This window comes from Rhinolophus sinicus, linkage group LG16, assembly GCF_036562045.2.
Source record: "Rhinolophus sinicus isolate RSC01 linkage group LG16, ASM3656204v1, whole genome shotgun sequence".
NCBI lineage: Eukaryota > Metazoa > Chordata > Mammalia > Chiroptera > Rhinolophidae > Rhinolophus > Rhinolophus sinicus.
In genome coordinates this window covers 17,621,417-17,647,339 of record NC_133765.1, presented here as the reverse complement: position 1 = coordinate 17,647,339, position 25,923 = coordinate 17,621,417, and the positions used below count along the sequence as shown (strand labels likewise).

The 25,923-nt window shown below is 47.5% G+C and overlaps 1 protein-coding gene across 1 annotated transcript in view; it reads left to right on the top strand.

Annotated features, from left to right (window-relative positions):
- UPB1 (beta-ureidopropionase 1) overlaps positions 1–25,707 on the top strand; it is a 32,141-nt gene extending 6,434 nt beyond the window's left edge. The window contains exons 3-11 of the mRNA XM_074321939.1: positions 64–235; positions 2,131–2,218; positions 10,959–11,053; positions 13,208–13,369; positions 15,320–15,489; positions 19,419–19,500; positions 20,511–20,553; positions 21,774–21,928; positions 23,608–25,707. Of these exons, the coding sequence (XP_074178040.1) occupies positions 64–235; positions 2,131–2,218; positions 10,959–11,053; positions 13,208–13,369; positions 15,320–15,489; positions 19,419–19,500; positions 20,511–20,553; positions 21,774–21,928; positions 23,608–23,691 (1,051 nt within the window). The 3' untranslated portion in view covers positions 23,692–25,707. The remainder of the gene's footprint in view (positions 1–63; positions 236–2,130; positions 2,219–10,958; positions 11,054–13,207; positions 13,370–15,319; positions 15,490–19,418; positions 19,501–20,510; positions 20,554–21,773; positions 21,929–23,607) is intronic.
- Positions 25,708–25,923: the final 216 nt, after the last annotated feature.

The window sequence follows — 25,923 nt, the reverse complement described above, 5'->3', positions numbered from 1 at the left end:
GGGAATTTTAAATGCAGCACACCTCATACAAATCATCTCCCCTCTTCTTTCCTGCCCATTTAGGAAGCTCGACCTGCCCAGCAGGGCTTTTGAATCCGCCTCCGAAGGGGACTTTGAGCTGCAGGGATATGCCTTCGAGGCCGCAGAGGAGCAGCTGAGGCGCCCTCGGATCGTGCGTGTTGGGCTTGTTCAGAACAGAACCCCCCTTCCTGTGGATGCCCCTGTGGCGAAACAGGTGTGGCCTCTTTATGTATTAATAATACATCATCATAATAACGTGTATTATTATATACATAATAATATTTATGTATTAGACCATAAATACATACTCGGCAGTGGGCCGTGGCCTGCTCTGTGTTTTGAACACATCCACAGTGAGCTGGCCACTCTCTCTGGGTCGGCAGGCACACTGAGTGGTCAAATGGGCGCCCAAACACTTCTGCGCTGGCCGCCCCCTTCCCTCCAGCCCGTGTCCGCTCTGGCTCTTTCTCTTCTGACTCGCCCCCTTTGCCTGCCTTCCTCTCACTCCTCACTGTTCTTTCCACCTACCCCTCTGCTTCTTCTCCTGCGATTGGTCCATTGTTCCTTTTGCAATTGGGATGGTGCCCTTTTGGCTGGCTCGGCTCTCTCCATGGAACTCTGCCTCTCAGTCTCCTGCCAAAAGGCCACCTGTCAGCACACACCAGGCAGGACCCGTCCGTTTGTCCATGTGTTTCTTTGCCTTGTTCCTACGGGCGGGACTCACTGTACCCAGATGTCTGTCAGCTGATGGGGCCTGCAGGGTTGCGGGAATAGGATAGGCATTCACTTATGACCTTACAGCTAATATCAACGTGACAGCATCTTGTATTTCCCTAAAGAAACATGTTGTCACAGACACTGGCAGTTTGTTATATACACTTCTTCACAGCTTTCCTCCAGCTGCTCAAACTTTCTAAGCTTTCTCTACAGAGGTGTCCTCCTGATACAGTGTGCTTGAGAATTCTTAGGGATTCTCGAGAAACCTAAGGTCAGTTGGATTCCAGGTCGGATTCTGCATTGTTTTTCACATTGGTCCTTCCTCTGCTTTTGTTGGATTAAAAGATTTCTGGTTCTCAGTTCACTTTTTGTCTCTGGATTAGTTAATTGTGAAATGTCTCCTCAACCATCCCAGATTGTCAGGTCATCAAGGGCAGGGGTGCTGTTCTCACCCCCACAGCTCCTAGAAGCATGCTTTGCATGCTGTCACCCCCAGCAAACCTCCGTGGAGCCCTCGTGTGCGCAGTCTTGCAGGGGAGAGACAGAGCATTGAAAAGAGCGTGCTTTCCGGGTTTTCAACCTGGTCTCTCTGATCTTTCTTTGAACAAACACTTCTGAATTTCTCCTGGGAGCCAGCTGTTGTCCTGAGGACACAGAGAAGATGAGGACACGTTCCCCTTGCCCCCAAGGAGCTCAGGGGGTCATGGGAGTGACAGTGGAGAAACGTGACAGCACAATGAGAACAGCACCACTGTAGGGGCACACTTAGGCTGGGGAGCACAGAGGTACCTCAATACTCCTGGGAGAGTCTCCCCTCTGTGGGTGACACATGACGTGGATAATACTTCCAGGAAGGACAGAGTGGGGGAAGGAGTCACGTTCCTGGCCAAGGGCATAGCTGGGAAAGGTAAGTCATTCCACACTAAGATACACATAGGAAAACAGAAGTGGCAGGACAAGGCATCCCCAAAGCCTTGAATGCAGCATGGTGGAAAGGGGACTGTCCTGGGGCGAGGGGACAGCTCACCCAGGGGATGGTCCTGGTGTTCATGGGCCCACTGGGTGTGGGCCTCTCTGGCAGTAAGCAGCTCACATCCTATGACTCCTCTTAGCAATCCCATGAGGTAGGCAGTGTTCTCCCATTCTCCGGGCAAGGAAACTGAGGCTCAGAAAGGTAGTGTTGTGTGTGGGGACCCCAGAGCCTCTGCAGTAACCCCTTATGTTGCAGATTTTGGACCTGATGACAGTATGAAATATCAGAACCTCCCCACCCAGCTCATCTTCTAGCAGCTGGCGGGGTGAGGGGTTGTTCCACATGTTTGGGATGCGTTCTAAAACTGGTCTCAACCAATAGAACTAATGGGTTCTAATCCTCGACTTTTAAATTGCCAGGTCTCTGCCCTTCACAGACGCATAGAGGCCATCGTAGAGGTGGCGGCAATGTGTGGAGTCAACATCATCTGTTTCCAGGAAGCGTGGAGTAAGTCTCTCTTGGGGTGCTTTCTCTGCCACCCTTAAACAAGAGTGTGTTATTGTCACGTTGCCAAGAGTGTCTACTACCCAATTAAAAAAAAAATCTCTTTTCTCATCCATACAAAGCTTCTTTGTCAACAACAGCAGAAACCGAGGAACCCCAGGCTCCCTCCCGCACACACGCGCCGCCCAGCCTGCCGTCTGGTCCTATCAGTTCCTCCCCCCCACATCATTCTGAATCCTTTCACTCCTTCCTCCCCACCTCCTTACCTGTCCCAGGCACCATCATCTCTCACCCTGACTTCTGTAACCATCTCTAGCTGGTCTCCTGGGGCCCTCTCCTCTGGCCCCTTCTAACTGGCTCTCCACACCTTCTAGGAAAGATCTTTTCAAAACATAACTCTACGCTGCTTAGTCTTTTCCTTCCTCCACCTCTGGAGCCTCCTCTCTGCTTGGCTCTGCCCTGACCTCCCAGATCGGTCACTCCCAGATCTCCCTCCTCCCAGGCCATTGCATCAGCGGTTCCCTCCTCTTGCCTAGTGAACCCTGCTCAACCTTCAGCTCTCAGCTCAGAGCCCACCTCCTTATCTAAAGCTGTGTCCCTGTTATGTACCTCTGCGGCCACGTAGCTTTTCTTTATTTCATCTTTATTTTTATCAAAGTCATACATGTTCATCATTTAGAGTCAAATGGGTCTACAAAGTCTGTTATCAAAAAAAAAAAGAATGACTATCCTTTTCCTCAGAGGTAGCTCCTTTCAACTCTTAGCTGGTCCCTTTGGACTGTACCTTTGTGTTGCTGCTTCCTAATTTTTCAATTTTGAATCATCTATTGATTTCTTACTATGGAAGAAGACCGTGTTAGTCTTTTCCCTCTTTCTGCCCCCTTGACACACATGGATCCTTCCTAGTTTATCCCTTGTCCATCCTCTGCCAAACCGTTTTGTAAACTTTGATTTCTTTCCATGAACAGCTTTCTGTTTTCCCTGGAGTTTGTTTTGTATTCAGCATACTTACTACAAATGCTACTCCCAAATTTCTGCCAGTTTCCTAAATCCCCTTAAAAGGTTTAGGCACATGAAGCAGTCTGTTGGTTTCACATCCTTGAAGGAATGTGTTCCACAGCCTTCTGACTGCTTTTTATCTGAATTGGTTGCCCCCTCTGCTGGCTGCACAGCTGTCATCTTGGGATTTCCCATCACTGTCATCCTGGGGAGCCCCTTTATCTTGTTCTTGTGGTCTCCCATCCCACATCTTCCTCTTTTTCGGTTTACTCCCTCATTTTGGTTGAGTACAGTTAACCCTTGAATAACATGGGTTTGAACTGTACAGGTTCACTTACACATGGACTTTTTCTTTCATCTTATAAACAGACAATGTAAACTTATAGTTTCAATAAATATAGTACAGTACTGTAAATATATTTTTTCATCCGTCTGATTTTCTTTTTTTTTTTTTAAAGATTTTATTTATTGGGGAAGGGGAACAGGACTTTATTGGGGAACAATGGTCAAATTGTTGTCCTTTCAATCTTAGTTGTGGGGGGTTCTGTTCAGCTTCAAGTTGTTGTTCTTTCAGTCTTAGTTGTGGAGGGCGCAGCTCAGCTCCAGGTCCAGTTGCCGTTGCTAGTTGCAGGGGGCACAGCCCACCATCCCTTGCGGGAGTCGAACCGGCAACCATGTGGTTGAGAGAACAGGCTCCAACCAACTGAGCCATCCGGGAGCTCAGCGGCAGCTCAGCTCAAGGTGCCGTGTTCAATTTTAGTTGCAGGGGGCGCTGCCCACCATCCCTTGCGGGAGTCGAGGAATTGAACTGGCAACCTTGTGGTTGAGAGCCCGCGCTCCAACCAACTGAGCCATCCGGGAGGCAGCTCAGCTCAAGGTGCCGTGTTCAATCTTAGTTGCAGGGGGCAGAGCCCACCATCCCTTGCGGGACTCGAGGAATTGAACTGGCAACCTTGTGGTTGAGAGCCCACTGGCCCATGTGGGAATCGAACCGGCAGCCTTCGGAGTTAGGAGCACGGAGCTCTAACCGCCTGAGCCACCGGGCCGGCCCCGTCTGATTTTCTTAATAGCAGTTTCTTTTCTCTAGCTTACTTTATTGTAAGAATACAGTAGATAATGCATATAACCTACAAAATATGTGTTACCAGTCAAGAATAGGCTATTAATAGTTAAATCTTGGGGGAGTCAAAAGTTATAAAGAGGGCTGCTGGTTAGCTCAGTTGGTTAGAGTGTGTGCTCTTGACAACAAGGTTGCTAGTTCGATTCCCACATGCACTAGTGAGCTGCGCCCTCCACAGCTAGATTGAAGACAACGACTTCAGCTGAGCTGCCACTGAGCTGCTGATGGGCAGCCAGATGGCTCAGTTAGAGTGCGTGCTCATAACAACAAGATTGCCGGTTCAATTCCCACATGGGGTGGTGGGCTGTGCCCCTTGCAACTAAGATTGAAAACAGCGACTGGGCTTGGAGTTCAGCTGCAGCCTCCACAACTAGATTGAAGGACAACAGCTTGACTTGGATGGGTCCTGGAAAAAACACACTGTTACCCAATAAAATTTTTTTAAAAAATCCTTCTTAAAAAAAAAAAAAGAAAAGTTATACACAGATTTTCACCTGCACAAGGGGTTGGTGCTCCTAACCCCTATGTTGCTCAAGGATCAACTGTAGTTCCCTGAGAAAGAACACATAGGAAGTAAACTTTTGGGGATCTTGCATATCTGAAAATATACTCCTCCTACAACTTACTTGATAGTTTGGTTGGGTATAGAATTCTAGATAAGAAATAATTTTCCTTCAGAAGTTTAAACACCTTGCTCCATTGTCTTCTGGCTTCGGATGTTGTTGACTAGTCTAAAGCCATTTTGATTTATGACCCCATTGTTTATGACCTGTTTATTTTTCTCTGGAAGTTTGTAGGACCTTTTCTTTTTCTCTAATACTTTGAAATTTCATAATGATGTGAGATACTGTGTATCTATTTTATTCCATTATTCTAAGCACTCAGTGGGTTCTTTTAGTCTAGAAACTTGGGTCCTTCAGACCTAGGAAATTTTCTTATTTGTTTCGGTAGTGATTTTCTCCCCTCTTTTTTTTTTTCCTCCTCTTCCTTATATCCTACTATTAGGATATTGGAACCCTGGGCTAGGTCCCTACTTTTTTTTAATGTAGTTCCCCCTATTTTTCAACTCTGCCTTTTAATTTTTTCACTTTTCTGGTAGATTTTACCTACTTTGTCACTCATCCTTCTATTCTGTCTTTCGTTTCTGCTCTCATATTTTGAATTTATTAGAGTTATTTTTGTCTGAAAGTTCCTGTTTTATCACATCCTGTTTTAATTTTATAGTTGCAGTATCTTCTCTTGTCTCTGAAAATAGTAAGTAGTAATTTATTTTTCTCCCTGCATGGTCCCTACTTACTCCAATTAGTCAGTCTCTCTCTCTCTCTCTCTCTCTCTCTCTCTGTCTCTCTGTCTCTCTCTCTCTGTCTCTCTCTCTCTCTCTCTCTCTCTCTCTCTCTTTAAGAATTGGGGATGGATTAAAAAGCTGTTGCAATATCTGAGTTTTGGGGAGGGGTTCCTCCACTGAGCTTCATGATAGGATGACTTGATTTAGTTATTTGTCCCATAATCCCCCATGAAACTGTCTTTGGGTCATTCTTTTCAGAATGGTCAGATTTGCCAAAGAAGATTCTTCTGATCTCTTGCCAAGAAGAGAAAGAGAACAGGGGTCCAGTATGCTAATGTTTACTTAATCCATCTGTTTTGGACCTTTATCTGTCCTTGTTTCCCCAAGGCCAGAGACCTTCTGTTTAACTGTCTGGAGAATGAGCCTCTAGCTTCTAATGGGGTGGGAGGGTCTGTCCCAGCCTCTTACAGTGGAGGAGAGTTCTGGGCTTCTCACTGTGTCTTAAACAGACTTTTGACCAATGCTTCTTGTTTGTCACACCTTCCTGCTTCTCCATCTTCAGATCTACGTGATGCCTCTGGCTCCTGAATTCTTGAGGTGTCTTTGGTGGAAAGTGGGGTGCTTCCTGGCCTCCTCTACTGCTGGGGGGACTCAGTTTTCTCAATCCTCTGAGATATCTATATGCATCCCTCGGCTCTCCAGCCTCCTATGTGTTGCTGCTGTTGTCCCTCTCTCAGTGCCCCATCCTTGTGGGTGTTTACCTTTGCATAAAAATCCCTTTACTGTCATGTTACTGGGGTTTCAGGAAAGAGAAAAGGTGTGAGGCCAATCTGCCATCTGCTCCCAGAAGTTCATCTCATTTTTCACATTTCTTGTTACATGTGTACTTCTACTCTTGTTTGTATGACATTTGATTTTTCTGTCTTTTCCATTAGGCCGTAAGCTCCCCGAAGCCAGTGACTGGGTGTTTGTTTATTATTCCCATCCTAATACCCACCCCTATTTTTTAACATTAAAAATAAATTTAATTTATAAAATATACATAACATAGTATTTATCACTTTAACCATTGACAAATGTACAATTCAGTGACATTAAAGTTGTGTAACTATCACCACTATCAATTCCCAAAACTTTTTCATCATCTTCAACAAAAATTCTGTTCTCATTTAATAATAATTCCCCTTCCTCCCCCACCCCTGATAACCTCTATTCTACTAAGAATTTGACTACTCTAAGTACCTCCTATAAGTGGAATCATACAGTATTTGTCCTTTTGTGTCTGACTTATTTCACTTACCATCATGTTTTCAAGGTCCGTCCATGTGGTTGCATGTGTCAGAATTTCATTCCTTTTTATGGTTGCGTAATATTTTATTGTATGGCTATATCACATGTTCTTTATTCATTCCCCAATCCCCATTTTATTTTTAGTGACTTGAACAATTTCTGGTACATGATAGACACTAAAAAAATATTTGTTGGATGGCTTCACCCACTTCTTCCCTTTTTTGGTCTGGAACACTCCCACTCAACCATCAAGACCTAGCACAAACACCTCCTCCTGTGAGGGCCCTGGGGATTCCCCTACACAAAACTGAGCACTCTATGATGTCATGCAGCCACACCAGGTTATAATTCAGCTCCTCATCTAAGCTGGCAGCTCCTGAGGGCAAAGCTAAGTCTAGGTTTATGCGGAGTAAACCTAGGGAGTGTTGGTTCAATGAATGGGAAACTCCCGTCCTCCCTAATTTGAAACTAGTTGGGACTTTGCAGCCAACCTCCCCCAACCTCCATCCCTCATCCTTTTTTTGAAAGTTTGTTTACATTACAGTGGTTGTATGGGGGGGGGGGAGCCATTAAAATGGAAATAGAGAAATTTGGAGAGCTTAGCAACCTGAAATGAAATCAGAAAGGGAGGTTTTATTCTCTTGGGGCATTTGAGTCTCTCCTAATGCTCTGAAAGCTGAGAATAAATGGTCATTAAGGATTGCTTTTGTTATCAACAGCTTTTTTTTGTGGCTTCCTTAAAACAGTTCATCCCTCTTCACTGAAGAGGAGCCTGGGGAGTCTTGAGCCTGGTGCCAAGGCCCCTGGGGCTATTGTTGGCAGAGCCTGGTGCTCACTTAGGTGCCTCCTTGGGCCACCACCCCTGCAGCCAAGATGGTGGTGGTGCCACTGGTGCCATCTTAGTTCTAGACTTCTTGGGACTGGAAGGAATTGGGAAGTTAATACTTCTATTTCTACTCTGTGAAGTGAGGAGAGGCAGGGATATCAGGTATTATCATACCAGGCGCTGTGCTGGGTATATGGCCTGTGTTTGGGAAAAGTTGGCTACAATGATTACCCCCAAACAAGGTCGTAACTAGTTAAAGCACTCGCGAGTCACATCACACAGCTTCTCATACCACCTCCGCCCCCACCGACAGCTTATTCAGTTCAGGGTGACCAGAACAACAGCAAGCATCTGGAAACTTCCGTTAGGCTAATCCTCCTGAAAGAAATGGACTTGGAATACTATTCTGCCATAAGAAAAGATGAAATAGTACCATTTGAGACAACATGGATGGATCTTGAGATTATAATGCTAAGCGAAATAAGTCAGACAGAAAAAGTAGAGAACCATATGACTTCACTGATATGTAGTATGTAAAACTGAAAAGAACAAAAGAACAAGACAAACAAATGAAGGAACAAACTCATAGGCATAGACAATAGTTTTGTGGTTACCACAGGTTAACGGGGGAAGGGGGTGGTAGATGAGGGTAAAGGGGATCAAATATACTGTGATGGAAAGAGAACTGACTCTGGGTGGTGAACACACAATGTGATATATAGATGATATACTACATAATTGTACACATGAAATTATGTAACTTTATTAACAATTGTCACCCCAATAAACTTTAATTTAAAAAAAAAGGAAAGAAAGAAATGGACTTGGGTGATTAGGAAGAGGAAAATCTAAAGAGCATACAGAATCGGTCCAAAGAATTCAATATTCCAAAAAGAAAAATACAAACAGTTCAGTAGGAAATGGGCAAAGGGTACTAAAAAGATGGCCTAGAGGACGAACCCAGAAGGCCAGTGACCACCTGGCAAGGAGTTCCTCCTCACTAGTGATAAGGGAAATGGACATTTAATTGTGGTGAGATTCCAGTTCATGCCATCAGACTGGCAGATATTAAAAAGTGTGGCTGAGGCTGTGGAGTGATGGAATATACACAACCAGAGGCCCCTGGCGCCCACCTCCATCACAGTCCCTTCCCTCTCCTGCACAGGAAACTGCCATTTTGAACCTAGTATACATGGTGTTCTTTGAAATATATATATATATATCCAGTTTGGGAAAAAAGCAAACAAAAATTAATGAGTTTAATGAAATTTCCTATTGAATTAGCCCCTTGGTGTCATCTAGTCAGAGATCATAGGACAGGAATACAATCATGCACCACATAATGACGTTTCTGTCAATGGCAGACCATTTATACAACAGTGGTCCCATAAGACAATGGAGCTGAAAAATTCCTATGGTCTAGTGACACGACAGCCATCGTAACATTGTAGCGCAACACATTAGTCACATGTTTGTGGTGATGCTGCTGTCGTATAAAAGTATAACAATACAATTATGTACAGTACATACTCATAATACTTGATAATAAATGACTCTGTGACTAGGTTATGTATTTACTATACTTTTTACTGTTAATTTTAGCGTATACTCTTTCTACTTATTGAGAAACAGTTTGCTGTAAACAGTATGCAGTGTTAGGTCAGCAATAGCCTCATACATCTGTTTACTGTATCTCTTTACTGCATCATTTTCTGTCTTTTTTTTTTAATTAAAGTTTATTGGGGTGACAATTGTTAGTAAAATTCCATAGATTCCAGGTGTACAATTCTGTATTACATCATCTATATAGCACATTGTGTGTTCACCACCCAGAGTCAGTTCTCCTTCCATCTCCATATATTTGATCCCTTTTAGCCTCATCTCCCACCCCTCCCCACTCCCTCTTGTAACCACTAAATGCATCATTTTCTCTTGTGCTGGATTTGATCTCATGTTGTTTTGTACAGTACCAAGCTGTACAGCTTTGTAGCCTAGGGGCAGTAGGCTGTGCCATGCAGCCTAGGTGTGTAGTAGCCATCTAGGTTTGTGTAAGTGCACTCTGTGATGCTTGCATAACGGCCCAAGCCATGATGACGCGTTTCTCAGTGTGTATCCTCATCATGAAGCTGCGTGTTACTGTAATGCATTTATCCTGGGGGCTGCTCAACCCATCAAGTGGTCCCCAAACTTCCTATGGGGTCATTAAGTGAGTGGGTTTTCTTGTTCCTGAAGAAGCCTCCGTCCCTGGAGGAGGTGACACTCCTCAGGTCCCAGCGCCATCCTCAGTGGCCCTCAGATACTTCCCCTGAGGAGTCTTTTTTTTTTTTTTTACCTGAGGAGTCTTGACTCTGCTCTTACCAACCTGCAGATTGGCAGCAGCTTGGGATCTGCTGGTTGGGAACAGTTTGGGGCTGTACCTTTCGCAAAAGTTAAAAAAAAAAAGTATATATATTATATTATATTATATTATATTATATTATATTATATTATATTATATTATATTATATTATATTATGGGGAAAAACACACATAACACTATTTTAGCTATTTTTAAGCGTATAGTTCTGTGGCATTATGTTCACATTGTTGTGCAACCATCACCACCATCCATCTCCAGAACTGTTTCATCGTTCCCCGCTGAAGCTCTGTCCCCATTAAACAACTCTCCATTCTCCCCTCCCCCTAGTCTCTGGCAACCAGTATTCTCCTTTCTGTCTCTGTGAATTTGCCTATTCTAGGTACCTCATATAAGTGGAATCATACAGCACTTGTCCTTTTATGGCTGTTTTATTTCACTTAGCATAATGTCTTCAAGGGTCACCCATATTGTAGCATGTGTCAGAATGTCCTGCCTTTTTTAAGGTTGAATAATATTCCACTGTATGCATGCACCCCATTTTGTTTATCCCTGCTGCATCCATCAGTGGACACTTGGGTTACTTTCATCTTTCAGCTCTTGTAAATAATGCTGCTGTGAACATGGGTACGCCAATATCTGTTCAAGTCTGTGCGGTCGTTGTTTTTTAAGCCTGGAGGAAAGACATTTGGCCTAGCCCCTTGTTTTGCTATGAAGCCTGAAAGGGTAAGGTCTTCTCAGTGTCCACAGCCAGGGATGGGACTTGAAAGCCAGCCCGAGGCCCTTGGGGTCGTGTGCTCTTGTGGGGACCCTCCGTCACCAGGTCGTGAGCGTTGCACATAATTCTGACCTTTCTTCTCTTCACAGCGATGCCCTTTGCTTTCTGTACAAGAGAGAAGCTTCCTTGGACGGAATTTGCCGAGTCAGCAGAAGATGGCCCTACCACCAGATTCTGTCAGAAGGTAGGACATTAACTGCTCCTCTGGCAGCAGCTGCCATGACATGCTCAGGTCACAGAGCGAGGCCACAGCTGCTGGGTGTGGCTCTTCACCATGGAAAATGCACCCGCTTGGTGCTTGTTTTGCCAGATAAGATTAGATAAGACTATTTGCTGCCCTTTTTTTAGTGTACTTTCACTTAAAATCAGAGAGTTTCAGAGCCAGAAGGGCCCTTAATGGCTTTTTCAGGGAGGGAGCTGCAGCCAGGGAAGGGTGGCCTGGGGGTGACTCCATAATAGATTTTGCAGTGGCAAGTGGTAGAGCTGGCACTCGGGAACCAGAGACAATGCCAATTCCTTGTCCAGAGCTCTGCTCCTCCACTTGCTGTTTACTTGAGTTATGTAAGCTTCTCTACATGGCCTATCTTATCAGCATAGAAATTGGTCTTCGTTTGTCTTTATTAAAACCTCATAATACATGTTGTATGAGCTCATTTATATGAATTGTCCAGAATAGGCAAATGCGTCAAGGCAAAAAGCAGATTAGTGGTTGCTGGGGCCTGGACAGGGAAACGGGGGGGGGGGGGGGGACTGCTAATGGGTGTGGGGTTTCCATTTGGGGAGGTGGAAATGTCCTGAAATTAGATTGTGGTGATGGTTGCGTACCTCTGTGAAAGTACTGAAGACCACTTTAAAAGTGCGATTTTTATACTATGTGGATTATAGCTGTTATCAAAAAAAAGAAAAGAAAACCCTAACTTATAAAGAGGTTATAAATTGTAACTTATCCTTATTCTCACCTCAAACAAAAGAACTTTCATTTCTCCATATCCCATTTCAGACTTTATACACATACATTTAGGGGTTTTCTGAGCAGAACTGTAATCATAGTGATTCTGTCAATACTGAGCTGTGATTTCAAACATCAGTATTCTCAGCCTATAGGGAACAAAAAAAAAAAGTCTCTCATTCACCAGGTTCGTGATTCTGTGCTATGGAAGAAAAGAGGAAGGGGACTGGTTAGGAGGCGATTGCAGATGACACTCCTGACCCAGAGCCAGAGGAAGAGAAAAGAAAGAGTGGGAATGAGAGCTGGTGCCAGGAGACACCTGGGTGCATTGAGTCGCCCAGGGATGCCTGGCTGCCTTACATAACTCACAGCATCCCCTTCCACCCCTCTGCTTTCCCCTGTCTCTGTCATTAAGGCCAGAGGTAATGACAGGCTAGTTAGAGTTGAGGACAAATGACTGGCTGGGCCTGCTCATCCTGATGGTCACCAGGTCCCAATGCTCTTATTTGAGACAAAAGGAATTCAGTGTCAGAGAGCTTTTTTTTTTTTTTATACTCGTAGATGACAAGTATGATTCTTCTTTTTTTAATTGTCTTAAAACACACACACACACACATAACATAAAATTTACCATCTTAACCATGGCTAAGTACAGAGTTCAGTAGTATTAAGTACATTCACCATGTTGTAAAACAAATCTCTAGAACTTTTCTTGTAAATTTGAAACTCTATACCTATGAAACAACTCCCCTTCACCTGGTAACCAAGGTTTTACTTTCTGTTTCTACGAATTTGACTACTTTAGATACTTCACATAAATTGGACTCATACAGTATTTGTCCTTTTGTGACTCTTTTCACTTAGCATAATGCCCTCAAGGTTCATCTGTGTCAAGGATGACATCCATGGAATTTCTTCCTCCTTTAAGACTGAATAATATTCCCATCTTTGGATACACCATATTAGTTTATCCAGTCACCCACTGATGGACACTTGGGTTGCTTCCCCCTTTTGAGTATTATGAATACTGCTGCTATGAACATTGGTGTACAAATATCTCTTCTAGACCCTACTTTCACCTCTTTTGTACATATGCCCAGAACTGGAATTGCTGGATCATATGGTAATTCTATTTTTAATTTTTTGAGGAACCAGCATACTGCGTCTCCGCAGGGCTGTACCATTTTATATTCCCACCAGTAGCACAGAGGACAATTCTTATTTCACTCAGTTGGGCATCAGGACAACACTGGAATTTAGTCTTCCGAACAACCAGCGATGGCTCTGAACCGACGCGAGTCATTTAGAAGAACCATTGAATTCTTCAATAAAAAATCTATGGCCGTTGATTTGAAAGTAGGACCCTGCTATAGTTATCACTTTTTTCAGCTGGCGAAGAAGCATGATATGGTGGTGGTCTCCCCCATCCTGGAACGAGACGCAGAGCACGGAGACATTTTGTGGAACACAGCTGTGGTGATTTCCAACTCCGGAGCAGTCCTTGGCAAGACCAGGAAAAATCACATCCCCAGAGTGGGCGATTTCAACGAGGTGAGCTGTCTGTCATGTGACCCACCTGGCTTGCTCATTTTTCTGTGCATAGATCTCACTGAGCCTTTCCGTTAGGGAAGTTCTGTGTTGGGTCATGTCCCACCATGCGACACTGGAACACAGTGTGTCTGCAGTGCCTGGGGGCCCCCCCACATTGCCCCACATCACACAGGCAGATGGGATTCGGGGGGACTCCCGGGAGAGTCCCAAACACCTTTAGCACAGAGGGGTATGTTTTTTTTTAATGTTACCTAATTTGGCTTCCTGAAATTTTTCTTTTAAGTAAGTAGTATATACTTACTGACATGAATCACGCACAAACGTGAAATAATTTCTGCAGCCCCTTTCAGGCTCTGAGCTCCTCGCCTGTCACAGTCTGGTCCTTGTCCATGGCTCATGTGGGAACTGACTCAGCCATGTCCGTGTGTTGGGTAACAGTGGGTGACAGCGGCACATGACAGTGTGCACGTGTGTGTCAGGTGGGGCTTCGTGCTTGTGATCAGGGTATAAATCAGGGTTGCTGTTTTGATTGGTTAATGCCAATTTGTGGGTGGGTAGGATGGAGGGAGGGGACATTTGAAGGAGGGAAATGAACTCCACCTAATACCTACGTTATGAACGGTGAACTTGATCAGTAATAAACAGTTGTTCAGGAAATGACGTCCCCAGTCCTTCGTTGCCTTCTCTGATTGTGGGGGTCCCAGCCACTCTCGGGATGGTCATGTGGACTAGAAGGGATCTGCAGAGCTAACCCAAGGTCCCTGGGGAGAAAGAAGAACCCAGCGTTTCTCAGCAACAGCTGGATGTGGAGACAGGAAGGCGTGCCCTCACCTGTTTACCCTGGGGTTAATCTTTAGCTCCCTGTAGATAGTGAAGGGCTTGTCTCGATGCACCAGGATCTGCTCTGGTGTCCACCACATGTGCACATCCTGGTTGCTGCCCGACTCGGGCAAATTTTGAAATCAAGGGGAGGAGGTGAAATGCTCCGGGAGGGGATCTGTTTGGGACCCAACCTTCCCTCTGCCCATCCCCAGTATCATCCATGAAAATGTCCCAGGCCCAGCACCCCGAGCGGGTAGATGGAGAGGGAGGGATGGCAGGACTGTATCCCACCTGTTTGCCCTGCAGGGACAGCCTTAGCCCGGGGTAGGATGCCCAGGGACTTTGTGGAGAAGAGCGCTCTCAGCGTGTGAGTTCTAGTCTCAGATTGGCATGAGCTGGGCAAGTCACATGCCCACTCACACGCCAGTGTTCTTCCCCTAGCAGGCAAAGGTTGCTCTGAATGAGCTTGTGGTCCCTTCAGTTCTGACATTCTTTATAGGAACATGTGATTGGTGAGGACATTGACCAGCTCAGGTTAACACTGACCTACCCTCAGCCTTCAGTTGTACCATGACTGAAACCTCACCAAAGTTTGTCCTTGGAAACACTGTGGGAAGTTGCTTTGGTTTTGATTTTTGTTTTCGGTTTCCTTTTTTTTTTGACGTGTCACAAAAGAAATTGTGGGTAAATGGTTAAGCCATGGTGATTTCCCCTTGCATTGGTTTGTAGTTATTGTGTCTGGGTTTTTGGGGGGTTTTCACCCCTGTGTTTTTTTCGTTTGTTTGTTTTTCGTTTTTGAGTATATTGAAAATTTGAGGGTGGGAGCTGAAGGTAAGGGGGATCAAATATATGGTGATGGAAGGAGAACTGACTCTGGGTGACGAACACACAATGGGATTTATAGAGGATGTAATACAGAATTGTACACCTGAAATCTATGTAATTTTACTAACAATTGTCACCCCAATAAATTTAATAAAATAAAAAAAAAAGAAAATTTGAAACTTAGAGTCACACCCAAGAGTGTCACTTTTGGAATACTGGTGATATTTCACTTTTTCTGCCAAGTCTAAGGGAAGGGAAGTCTTACAGCTCAGAGCCTTCAATATCCAGCCCTTTGTTTTCCAGTCCACGTACTACATGGAGGGAAACCTGGGCCATCCCGTGTTCCAGACGCAGTTTGGGAGGATCGCAGTGAACATTTGCTACGGGCGGCACCACCCCCTCAACTGGCTCATGTACAGCATCAACGGGGCCGAGATCATCTTCAACCCCTCGGCCACCATCGGAGCGCTCAGGTCCCTCAGTAGGCGGATGTGGGCGGGTTCTTGGAGATGGCTTTCGGAACAGTCAGGCGCGACCAGCAGCGCGTCTGACAACTCTGAGCCCTGGGACTGTGTGTTGTATATTTAACCAACTTTCCCGTGAAAAAAAGTACCTAAAATATCAATTACAATTTCCCCTCATGAGCTTTCCTGCTGTGAAATACTATCCTTTGCTATGATTCTAAACCCTGAAATGGTAATAACCCTCCCTACTCACCCTCATAATTGTCAGGATTCAAAAAGGCTCCTCTTCTAAAGTGCCCAGAGTAGCTGGTGACTGGCCAGCATTAGCTCCTCTCCCCATCACAGCTGCTGAGCTCCTGAAGGGATGGGGGACTGTGGATTTCTAGACCTCATGTCTGCAGCATCCAGTGCGTGGAGGGTCGATACTGGACAAGGAGCAAATGAGGGAGAAAAAGCTGAGAAGGTCCTTAACAAACCAGTCAAGTGGCTCTGAAACTTGTTTTTAACCAGCAAAGTGTTTTCTTCTTACAACACCTAACACGTGTTCAAGTGTCACCCTGTCCCGAAACAGATTAAATTACTCTGATCAAGTCAGTGGGGCTGGCCCTGACAGCCCTGGAGAGTCTAGGCAAGACCCCTGGGGCCCCTCATTTAATAATGACACCCGAGCTAAGATGACCCAGGATGACTGCCCTTCTGCTGCTTCTCTTTCCCCAATGGCTGAGCATTTGGGTGGTTTCTAGTTTTGCATCATTAACAAGTACCAGAGCTCTAGGAATTTGGGTGCAAATATCTTTCTTCCCCACTTACTTCCTCCAAAGCGGATGCCTGGATTGGGAGATGCTGGCTTGTACTCTCTGTTGTCCTGGTTGGCATTTCCCCCACCGGGTGGGGGCTGGAGGGGCATCCCTGGTCCTTTGTGGGGGGCAGCCCTGGTGGTCAGCTTCGAGTTCCCTGGTGGCCACCACTGTCACGCTTGTCCTCATTCTTGACAAAATTTCAGTCTAATTTCTTCTAAATATCAGAATGTGAAATTTACTTTACCTTTTCTTTTAAGCATCGTGCCCCCTTCTCATGAGTAACATCCCCTCAAGTGTTCTGATTTGCACAGCAGGTCCCAAGTCCACTGTCAGGTCTGTATACCTGAAGGTCCTTTCTGTGTCCACGAGGGGTGCTGTTGGTTAGAAAGGGAAATCACACCTTGGCTCTCCCCTCAGAGAATTTCCCCGGGGCCTCATAGCAACTCGGTCACTGTGACAGCACCCATTGGCCGTCATGAGGTAGGGTGGATACGGGTCCTCCAGCCACAGGGCCGGGGCAGAACGCTGGGGCATTCCCTAGAGCAGCCCGCTTCTTCCAGCCATGTGTAAGGCATTTAGCAAGCTCCATCTCCCCACAGGGCCCTAAAGGAACCTGAAGCCAACACCCTTGGCATCTGGGCTGGCGCTTGGGCCAGGACAGGCAAAGCTGCCTCAGACTCAGATGGCTGCCTCCCTGACCCTGCTCCCTTTTATTAGCCCCAATTAAGCAAGCAGAAGCACCCAGCATAATATGCACACAACTGCTTATGTTCTCAGCAGCTTATTTGGCTTATTAACAATTATTGATTTTCCTTCCTCAGCCAACAGTCATCCAACTAATGCCTTTCAAGGGTGTGGTGAGGCTGATAGTTAAAATACTAACAGGTCTTTTGGAAAGCAGTGTGTTTCATGAGCTACTAAAATGTTCACACACTTTGACCAGATAACTATACTCCTAGAGCTTTACTTGAGGAAGTATCTAAAGGAGGCGAAGAAAGGTTGTATGCGTGAAGATGGTTCTGGCAGCCCTGTCTATCATAAGAAAAAGCTGGAAGGGAGAGAAATGTCAGGGTTAGGTAAGTGTCAGCCCATTTCTTCCATGGATTCTTATCATACAGCCACTGAAAAGAGTCCTTATGAAGATAATGCAGCATCGTGACAAAAAACCCGTGAGCAAAAATGATGTATACAGGCCATGACCAGAGCTCTGTAAACTTTTTTTTTGCCAAAGTTGGTCAAGGAGTATGGAAAAATTACAACAGATCATTTATTAAGATGGTGGGATTCTGGGTGATTTTCTTAAAATGATAATTATTTGTGGAACTGATAACAGGCATTTTTAAGCACAATACTGGGCAAATCCCCACCAGCGGCATGCAAGCATCGGCTCCCAGCTTCCGGAACCATCCATCCCCATCTCTTGCATCTCCCCCCACCACTACTGGTTGTGGTTTGGCAGGGTGCCCTCACTCATTTTGGGGTCTCACAGTCCTAAGCACACAGTAGAGTTGACGTGCTTTTTGATGAACAGTCTTGCTGCACTCCCATGCAGCCTGTCTAGTTGGAGATTTTGGCCACATATGTGCCTTAACCAGAAAGCTGCTGTCCCATCCCCTCACGGCATTTCGTCTTTCCACTCTGATCATTTTCAGGGGCTCAAGTAGCTGCACTGGGAATATGGTAGATGACCCCATACCCCCATTGTGCTCTCCATGCTTCCCGCACGTACTGGGTTCTCATGAACCTCCGGCTTCTTTTCCCTCGCTTGTTTTGAGAGCCTACGTTTTATTGCCAGCTGTGGGTTTGAGTCCTACGCAGCGCACCCTCCCTGGAGAATTGCAAGGAAGACGTTTTATGGCACTCTCCCTGCAACTGTCTATTTAATTCTTGTAAATGTCATTTACGGGTGTGTTTCTGTAAAAATCCTTTCTTAAAAGTTTTGTCAGCTTGGCTTAGCAGCTGGGGGAAAAAGGCAGCAAAATGAGGCCCCTCAATCAAGCCTGTGATTTTTTTTTTTTTCCAGACTCGTGAATCCTCCTGAGAATTAGACTTGTGACAAGCATCCACCCCCTCCACCTACACCCTGGTTTAAACCAGGTGCATGCTGACAGGAAGGAAGATTTCAGGGCATTTCGTTCCCAGTCACTCAGTGTTTCTAAGTGGGCATTATGCCTGTCGATCCAGAATCTTAATGATGTTGTTCCTCAGACAAGAGATAATTAGTGACCAGAAGGGCCTCTGAATTCCACGGCACATTTTAGTTGGTAGGCTGGAGAAATACAGTCTCTGGTTGGGGCCAGGTCTCCCACTACATCCTCCCCTGTGCGGGTGCTGGACTGAGGAAAGCCCACAGCTCAGCTGTGTCTGGGGGCTGCCTCCTTCCTGGGCCACTAAGAGAACCAGAGCCCCTGCTTAGAGACTCGGGGTTCAGAAGAAGAAACCGGGAAGGCACTGGGAAATGGGGACCAGCTCAAGAGAGGCTCTTGCTACAGAATCTGTCTTCCCCCCACCCCATACACATATATACCATTACCTACATTTCTTCAGGTTTACTCTGTTCACTTAGCCTGAAATCTCCCCCTACGGAGACTGCTTTGCAACACTACACATCAGGGTAGGGTTGGGACAGGCAATTAGAGCCTTCACAGGGCCATGCACAAGCCTCCAGGCCCCCAACTCCCTCCTGATGTTTTCCAGGTAAGGCTCTGCCCGGCCTGGAAGGCAGGTTCTTCAGCGACCCAGGAGGAGGGAAGGCACGAGAAGTAGCAGTGATGGAGCTCCTACCATGCAGGCCCCTCTAGAAGCTTCACCTTCCTGGTCATAATCTCCTGTAATCAGTCTAATCTCCCTTTGAGGGAGTTTCAGAAAAGGAAACTGAGGCTCAGGGCAAAGATTTGAGCCAGGGCTCCTCCTGCCTGCAGCAGGCCCTTTCCAAAGGCTCCTTGGGCTTGAGCATGGGACAAGTTGAGAACAGGCTGGCCTGCTTGCAGGAGAAAGGACACCCACAGGCACGAGTCTCCTTGGCCATCCCCACAAAAGGCCTGGAAGGCTGGCAGCCCGGCTGCCGCTTGGGGCCAAGCACCCATAGAGTCTGGCTGGGAAGTCGGTAACCTGCTTCCTCTCGTTCTTCTCTCACAGTGAGTCCCTGTGGCCAATCGAGGCCAGGAATGCAGCCATTGCCAATCACTGCTTCACCTGTGCCATCAATCGCGTGGGTGAGGTAAGTCCCTGAAGTCGGGCCAGGCTCCTCTGCTCGGTCAACCAGGTGTACTGAGGAGGGAACAGAGTGATAAGCTGCTGTGAAACCTGCCTGCCAGAGGGGTCCCAGCCTCTTCAGTCCAGTGAAGGCCACAGGCAAAGGAGCTGCTGTCTGCTTGCCCTGGGAGGGGGTACCTGTCACACCTCTCCCTGTTCCTTCTCTTCGTGCATGCCACAAATCCTAGGGCCCCCGAAGGGAGGAAACTGGCTCTGTCTGTTACTTTTAAAGATATCACTATGTCCCTCCTCTATTTTTGTCTGTTTTTGTTTTTAGCTGAAACTGTTTTGAAAGGCTCTCAGCCTATCACCACCAAGCATCTGGTTTCGTATTTTTCTCCATTGGCCCTGTGCACTAAACAATTCTGACTACCAAACACAATGCATTCGATATGTAATAATCATCCCCATTCTGATCAGATATCAGACTCTAATCAGAGCATCTGATCAGTCTGACCTAACCAAGGTGTCTACACTCAATTGGTCTAATTTCTGGCAACATAAAGAAACTTGGTGTTTTAATTAGCTGTGTAACCCCATCACAGCTTGATGGGCCGTTTCCATTAGGCTTTGGGGAAAATATGGAAAACAGTGTGTGGACATCCCCTTCCTGCCTTCACAGACTCCAAGCTGGGGCTTTGTTACTCAACAGGCAAACCCCAGCCGCAGTCACAGCCCTGCAAACCTCTCTGCAATGCCTTTCTTGTCTCCCAGCAGATTGTGATCTCCCCAAAGGCAAAATCCAGATCTTTACCTTGCTTGTCAAATGCCCCGCTGGCTGCCTGGCCTGCATTTTTCACCCAGTGCTGGGGACTCAGTAGGGACGTTTAATAAGTACTTGTTGATTGCCCAGTGAGGACAGGCCATTCCATCTCAGTTTAACTGTTTCTTACCTAACTCTGCCTCAGCCTGACTTCTGATGAACGCAGAGGCAGTGCCACCTATGGGTGTATCTCACCTGGTTTTATTTCACAGGAATACTTTCCAAATGAGTTTACCTCTGGAGATGGGAAGAAAGGTATGTTCCATGAATTTTCTTGGTGGGCCTCACTGTCCCCTTCTCCATCTGCCTCCGGGCAGCGTCTGCCCCACAGACCTTGTCGCACACCTGGCATGGCGGAGGGTGGGTTCCTCTTGACTCTTCCCCACTCGTGGGAGCCTGACTTTGCCCAGGACATGGATCTGCAGTCCTGGCCTTGTGACCACCTCGTTCCGCAAATAGGTATCAAAGGGGATTGGGTTGGACTCCATCCCTCCCTCAGCACTGGTGTGAAGATGGATGGAGAAAATGTGGGGGAGCCCTTTGTGAGCTCCCTGAAGAAGGGGGTGCTTCCTCCACCCTACAGACCTCACTTCCTCCATCCTTTTCCTTCTCCGTCACCCCCCTCAGCTGTACAAATGCCCCAGAACACCGGCATTGATGGCTTTGGGATCCTAAAAGCCACAGATTATTTTGATCTGAGGATAGGTACCCCTTCACCTCTGTTAGGAAGCCCTCCTGGTCCCACCTCTCTGGCAAGGAATGCGGGAGGGAGGGGCTGCCTCCCTCACCCAGACAGGGTCTGAACTAGCTCAGGGTGTCCCTTGGGTCTGTTTCCCAGAAAAGCACATCCTGAAAGGGTCCCAGATACCCCCCCACACTCACATACACACACACTTTAGGCCCAGGACTTCTAGAATCTCTAATCCCAGTTAGCTCCCTACACAGAGGTGGGGGAGAGGCAGGGAAATGAGGTCCACTGGTTGCCTGCTATGTCTGAGCCTCTGCTGGGCCCTGCCCTGTGCCAACCTGCTCCTTACATGCCTGTGGGGCGGCCACTTTACTGGTGAGGGAGCCAAGCTGTAGAGTGAGGGTACAGGTGACACAGCTGGCAAACAAGTGAGGGCATAGGCTCCAGCTCAGCGTGTGGGGCCACCACAGGAAGTGGGTCACACAGGAAGCCCTGCAGAGCCATATGGCTCCCTTGGGCTGTGGGGACAGAAGCTAGGACCTCTACAAGGGTGACCTTTAGAAATGTTCCCAGAGGCAGAGGGGAGGGTGTGAGGGTGACTTTTACAGCGATTGTCTGGGCCATCAGGCCTGAGGAGGGAAGTGTGTCCTTGGGGCTGCAGCATTTGGCAGACGCTGGGCGCAGGGTGTGAACCCTTTGCCCTGGGTGTCCCGCCATGTGCCTGCCTCTCCGCAGAGCCCACCATGTGCCTACAAAGCTCATGGTGTTTCCCTTTGTTCTTTCAAAGCTCACCAGAACTTTGGCTACTTTTATGGCTCGAGCTACGTGGCAGCCCCTGACAGTAGCCGCACACCTGGGCTCTCCCGAAACCGGGACGGGCTGCTGGTTGCCGAGCTCAACCTCAACCTCTGCCGGCAGATGAATGACACCTGGAACTTCAAGGTGAGCTCCTGAGCCCCCTGCTGTTTGTTGCCCTGCTCCTCTGCTGGGGCCCCCACCCTGCTCTCAGGGCTGGGAACCCCGGCTGGTGGGTTTGCCCTCCTGGACCGTCCAGGTGAGACTCCGAGCTGAGCAGAACGCTGGGTCTCTGCCTCCTTGCAGGCTCCAGCCAGTGGTGGTGCCCACGGGTGGAACCATTGGGTGAAATGATGCCCGGGCAGCAGGCCTCAATAAATTCTCCTCTCATCTGATTTAGATTCTGGGCGCCTTCAAACAAATTAATCTCAATTTCATTTGTCTGGAGAATAGAGTGGATTGGCTTCTCTAATCCTTTTTTCCTTTCCAGGCATTTGCACTTATCACAAGATTAATGTGTGTGTCTGGCTCTGCCTGTGGCCGGGCCCCACGGTCTAGGTCTGGACAATAGAGGGAAATGGGTCACGCAGAGAAATGGAACCTAGGCCTGGCTCTGCCACCTCCTTGTTTGGTCACCTTAAGCAAGGCTTTTCTGCACCTGGGCCTTAGTGCTCCCGTTTGTAAAACGAGAGGCTCAACTCAAATGTTCCAAGCAGCTTTTGAGACCTAACACCTGTGACACCAGGAATCATGAGAGGGGTGTAGGTGCCTGCCCTCCTAGAATGGGGCAGTGGCAGCCATGGCCTTGGACGCCATAGAATATAGCATTTCATCATGGACGCAAACCAAGTTTGTTGTATTAGTGTCGGGCAGTATTTCCACCAACTCAGCACCCACTTATAAGCAAATCATACATACAAATGAACGTCACATTACCACAACTGAATGACTTTGCCCAGCATGTCTGGAAGGAGCCAGGACTTCAGATCCAGCCAGACAAGGGCTCTAGGCCCGGCTCCCCATGTAATTGAGCGTGGGTCCTTGGGGCACTTTCCCTGGATCTCACATCCTCATCAGACAAACAGGGCATTGCCCACAGGAAAGTCTGGCCTTTCTCTCCTCTTCTGGGAAGTTCAGATTAATGCAGGAATCCATGCAAATTACAAGTTGGAATAACTTGTTCTAATAAATAGAATGTTTTCTCATTAGTAACTTGTTGAAAACAGAGGACTTCCCAAGCTGTGGTGATGGGCATGAGCTCCTGTGAAGGCTTTGGGAAGGAGGGAGCGAGGGAATACTGGGGTGTAAGCACCCTGGGTGGGCTTTCCAGTACTTCCCCCCACCCTCTCCCAGCCTCTGTGTCCACCATGAAGTGCCATGTGGAGTCGTAGGGCCTCCAGAACCAGAGCCAGGAGACCACGGTGCAAATCGCTACCACTCCACTCCTGGCTAGTGACCTGGAGCTGGTCACTGCCCTCGGGGCTGTCGGCTGTTCTTCAGGGTTCTGCTGGAGCCCAGGACAGCCCTCGGTCCTGCCTCAGGGCAGGCCACACCTTCCGGATGAACAAATCACAGAAGGCTCCAGCAGGAGGGGCCGGGTTGTGTGAGTCATCTCAGCATCCCCGATCTTCACCACAGCCCTGGAATCAGCGCCAAGAAGTCCCGAGGGGTTGTTCCTCAGTATTACCATCTGAAATCGGCCTGTGGACCAGCCTCCCTGACTCATTTCTGTCCTGTGGCTGCCCCCTAGTGGCAAAGGATGGCGGCGAGTAAAGGAGGGGCGTTTAGAAACGGGAATCTCTCAAGTGCACCTGTTTTGCTTGCAGATGACAGGCAGATACGAGATGTACGCACGGGAGCTCGCCGAAGCTGTCACGCCGGACTACAGCCCCAATATTGTGAAGGAGTAGCTGGCCTTCAGCTCCTGCCCGCCACGGAAGGCACCTCTGCCCCCAGCACATCAGCAGGTGTGACAGGCTTTACACGACCACGTTCTCCTTGATGATTCCCTGATAACATTGCTGCCCAGATTGGTTTCTAAATGTCAAGACATCAAGACGGTGAGGGTGGGATGAGGCGTGACTGCATAATAGGTACGAGGGTTCCTTCTGGGGAGATGGAAATGTTTTGGGACCAGATAGAGGTCATGGGTACACACGTGGTGAATGTATTAAATGCCACTGAATTGTATACTTTAAAATGGTTCATTTTAGGTTATGTGAATTTTACCTCCATTTTTAAGAATCGCAGGCATTGATTATGCAGGTTAAAGTTAAACTGTCAGCAGCTTGAGGGTAAGCGTGGAAGAGTGTGCACTGGTGGGAAAGGGTAACTGGATGGCTACGGCGGGGTGGGGGGCAGTCACAGACGTGTCAGCTGGGCTAGGCTGCAGTCTCAGTTATCCCGTCAGACACTAATCTGGGTGTTGCAGTGAAGGTATTTTGTAGGTGTGATTAAAGTCCATAGCCAGTTAACTAAGCAAGTGAGATTATCCTAGATAAGCCCCCTCCCCCGCGTCCCCACAGGCCTGATTCAGTGACTCAAAGGGCCCTGTGAGCAGAGCTGACTCTTTAGCAACAACGAGGAAATTCTGCTTGGTGCACAGCAGCCTCTGTCCGTGCTGACAGGTCCAGTTTGCCTTTCTGGCAGCCTGCCCTGCAGAGTTCAGATTTATCTCTCTAGCCCCCGTAATCATAAATCAATTCCTGGCAATAAATCTCGTAATATATATCCTACCTTCTGCTTCTCTGATTAGCCCCTGAATGATACAGATTCTGCTAGCAGAAGTGGTTCGGGAGGAACAGAATCTTGAGGATGAGCTTTCTGCATTGGTTTTAGGTTTTCTGGAATTCTTCTCTAATTTGATTGGATTTAAAGGCACGAATGACTATTCCCAGTAGTAAAGAGGGCAGCAGTCGTCCATGGCATGAGGTGGCATTAGAGATGTACATATAGGATAGGCCATCAGCCTGTGCCCGAGAGTCCCAGCCTGGCCTTCCTTCCTGGTGGCCTACCCTATCTGTGGATTTGGGGCTTTATCCCCTACTGATTCTGCTTCTCTGGTTGAGCCCTGACTGCCTGACTGACTGACATAGCAGGTGACTCACCTCGCTGCACCTTGGTTTTCACATCTGTAAAGTGGGACCCTATCCCCTTTCCTGCTTTATGTCCCAGGAGAGTAGTGAGACAGACTAGATGGGTCAGGGAATCCCTTGGCAGTTGTCAGTGAGGCGCCTGTGGGGGCTCTGTCCCCTGCACCACACAGCAGAAATCCAATCTGTGAAGGCTCAAAGCTCTACAGCTGAGCCCAGCCGAGTGTTCTCTCGGAGATCAGAGGTTGGGGGGCAGGGGGGGCGGGGAGGGGAAGAGGCGGGGTCCTCGGTTCCACCTTTACTGTTCCTAGTCAGAGAAGGCAGTGTCATGTGTCATGTCTTCCCTGTCCCAGCAGCTGGATTGCATGAACAACCCCATGTCAGGGCTGGGTGCCCCTAGACAGCCACCTGGGGTGAGAAAGCTGATGGAGCTGCCTGGCCATAGCTCTGCGTTAACTCCCTTAACCTCTCTGAGCTTCAGGTTTTCACCTCATCTAACGGCCCTCTTTGCACCTTCTTTTTCTCAGATTCCAGCCCTGCAGACAGCGTGAGCTTTTCTGTGTGGCCTTCAGTCTCTAAAACCTTTGTGCCTGTGGTTTCTAGATGAGCATGTAGTCAGCCTAAAATAGAGGCCAGTTTAGGAGACAAGTTGGTGCATTTATGAAATAGGAACTAATGCACCAGAAGCTATTTGATTATCCACACCTCTCACTGCCTGAAAACAAAACGGCCAGGTTCATCTTAGAGTAGATAGGCCCTGCAGAGAGGGAGTCATTTGAAGGTTTAACTCTTGCCTAGACTTTATAGATGCTCAGTAAACATTTATTGAATGAACCTGGGGTGGAAGTTTTTGTTTCTGTGTGATCATTGCTGATGCCACAGGAGAGAAGTGATGGTTCATTGTATGGGGCCTGTGGCCCATGGTCCCGGTGCTCTTGGGTGAAGCCTCTGACCCCTCTGAGCCTCAGTTTTCTCACATCTAAGATGAGATGTGGCTGGGTTTGTAGCTTTCCAGGGGTTCGTTCTCTAGTTCTGCAGGCAGCATTCCTG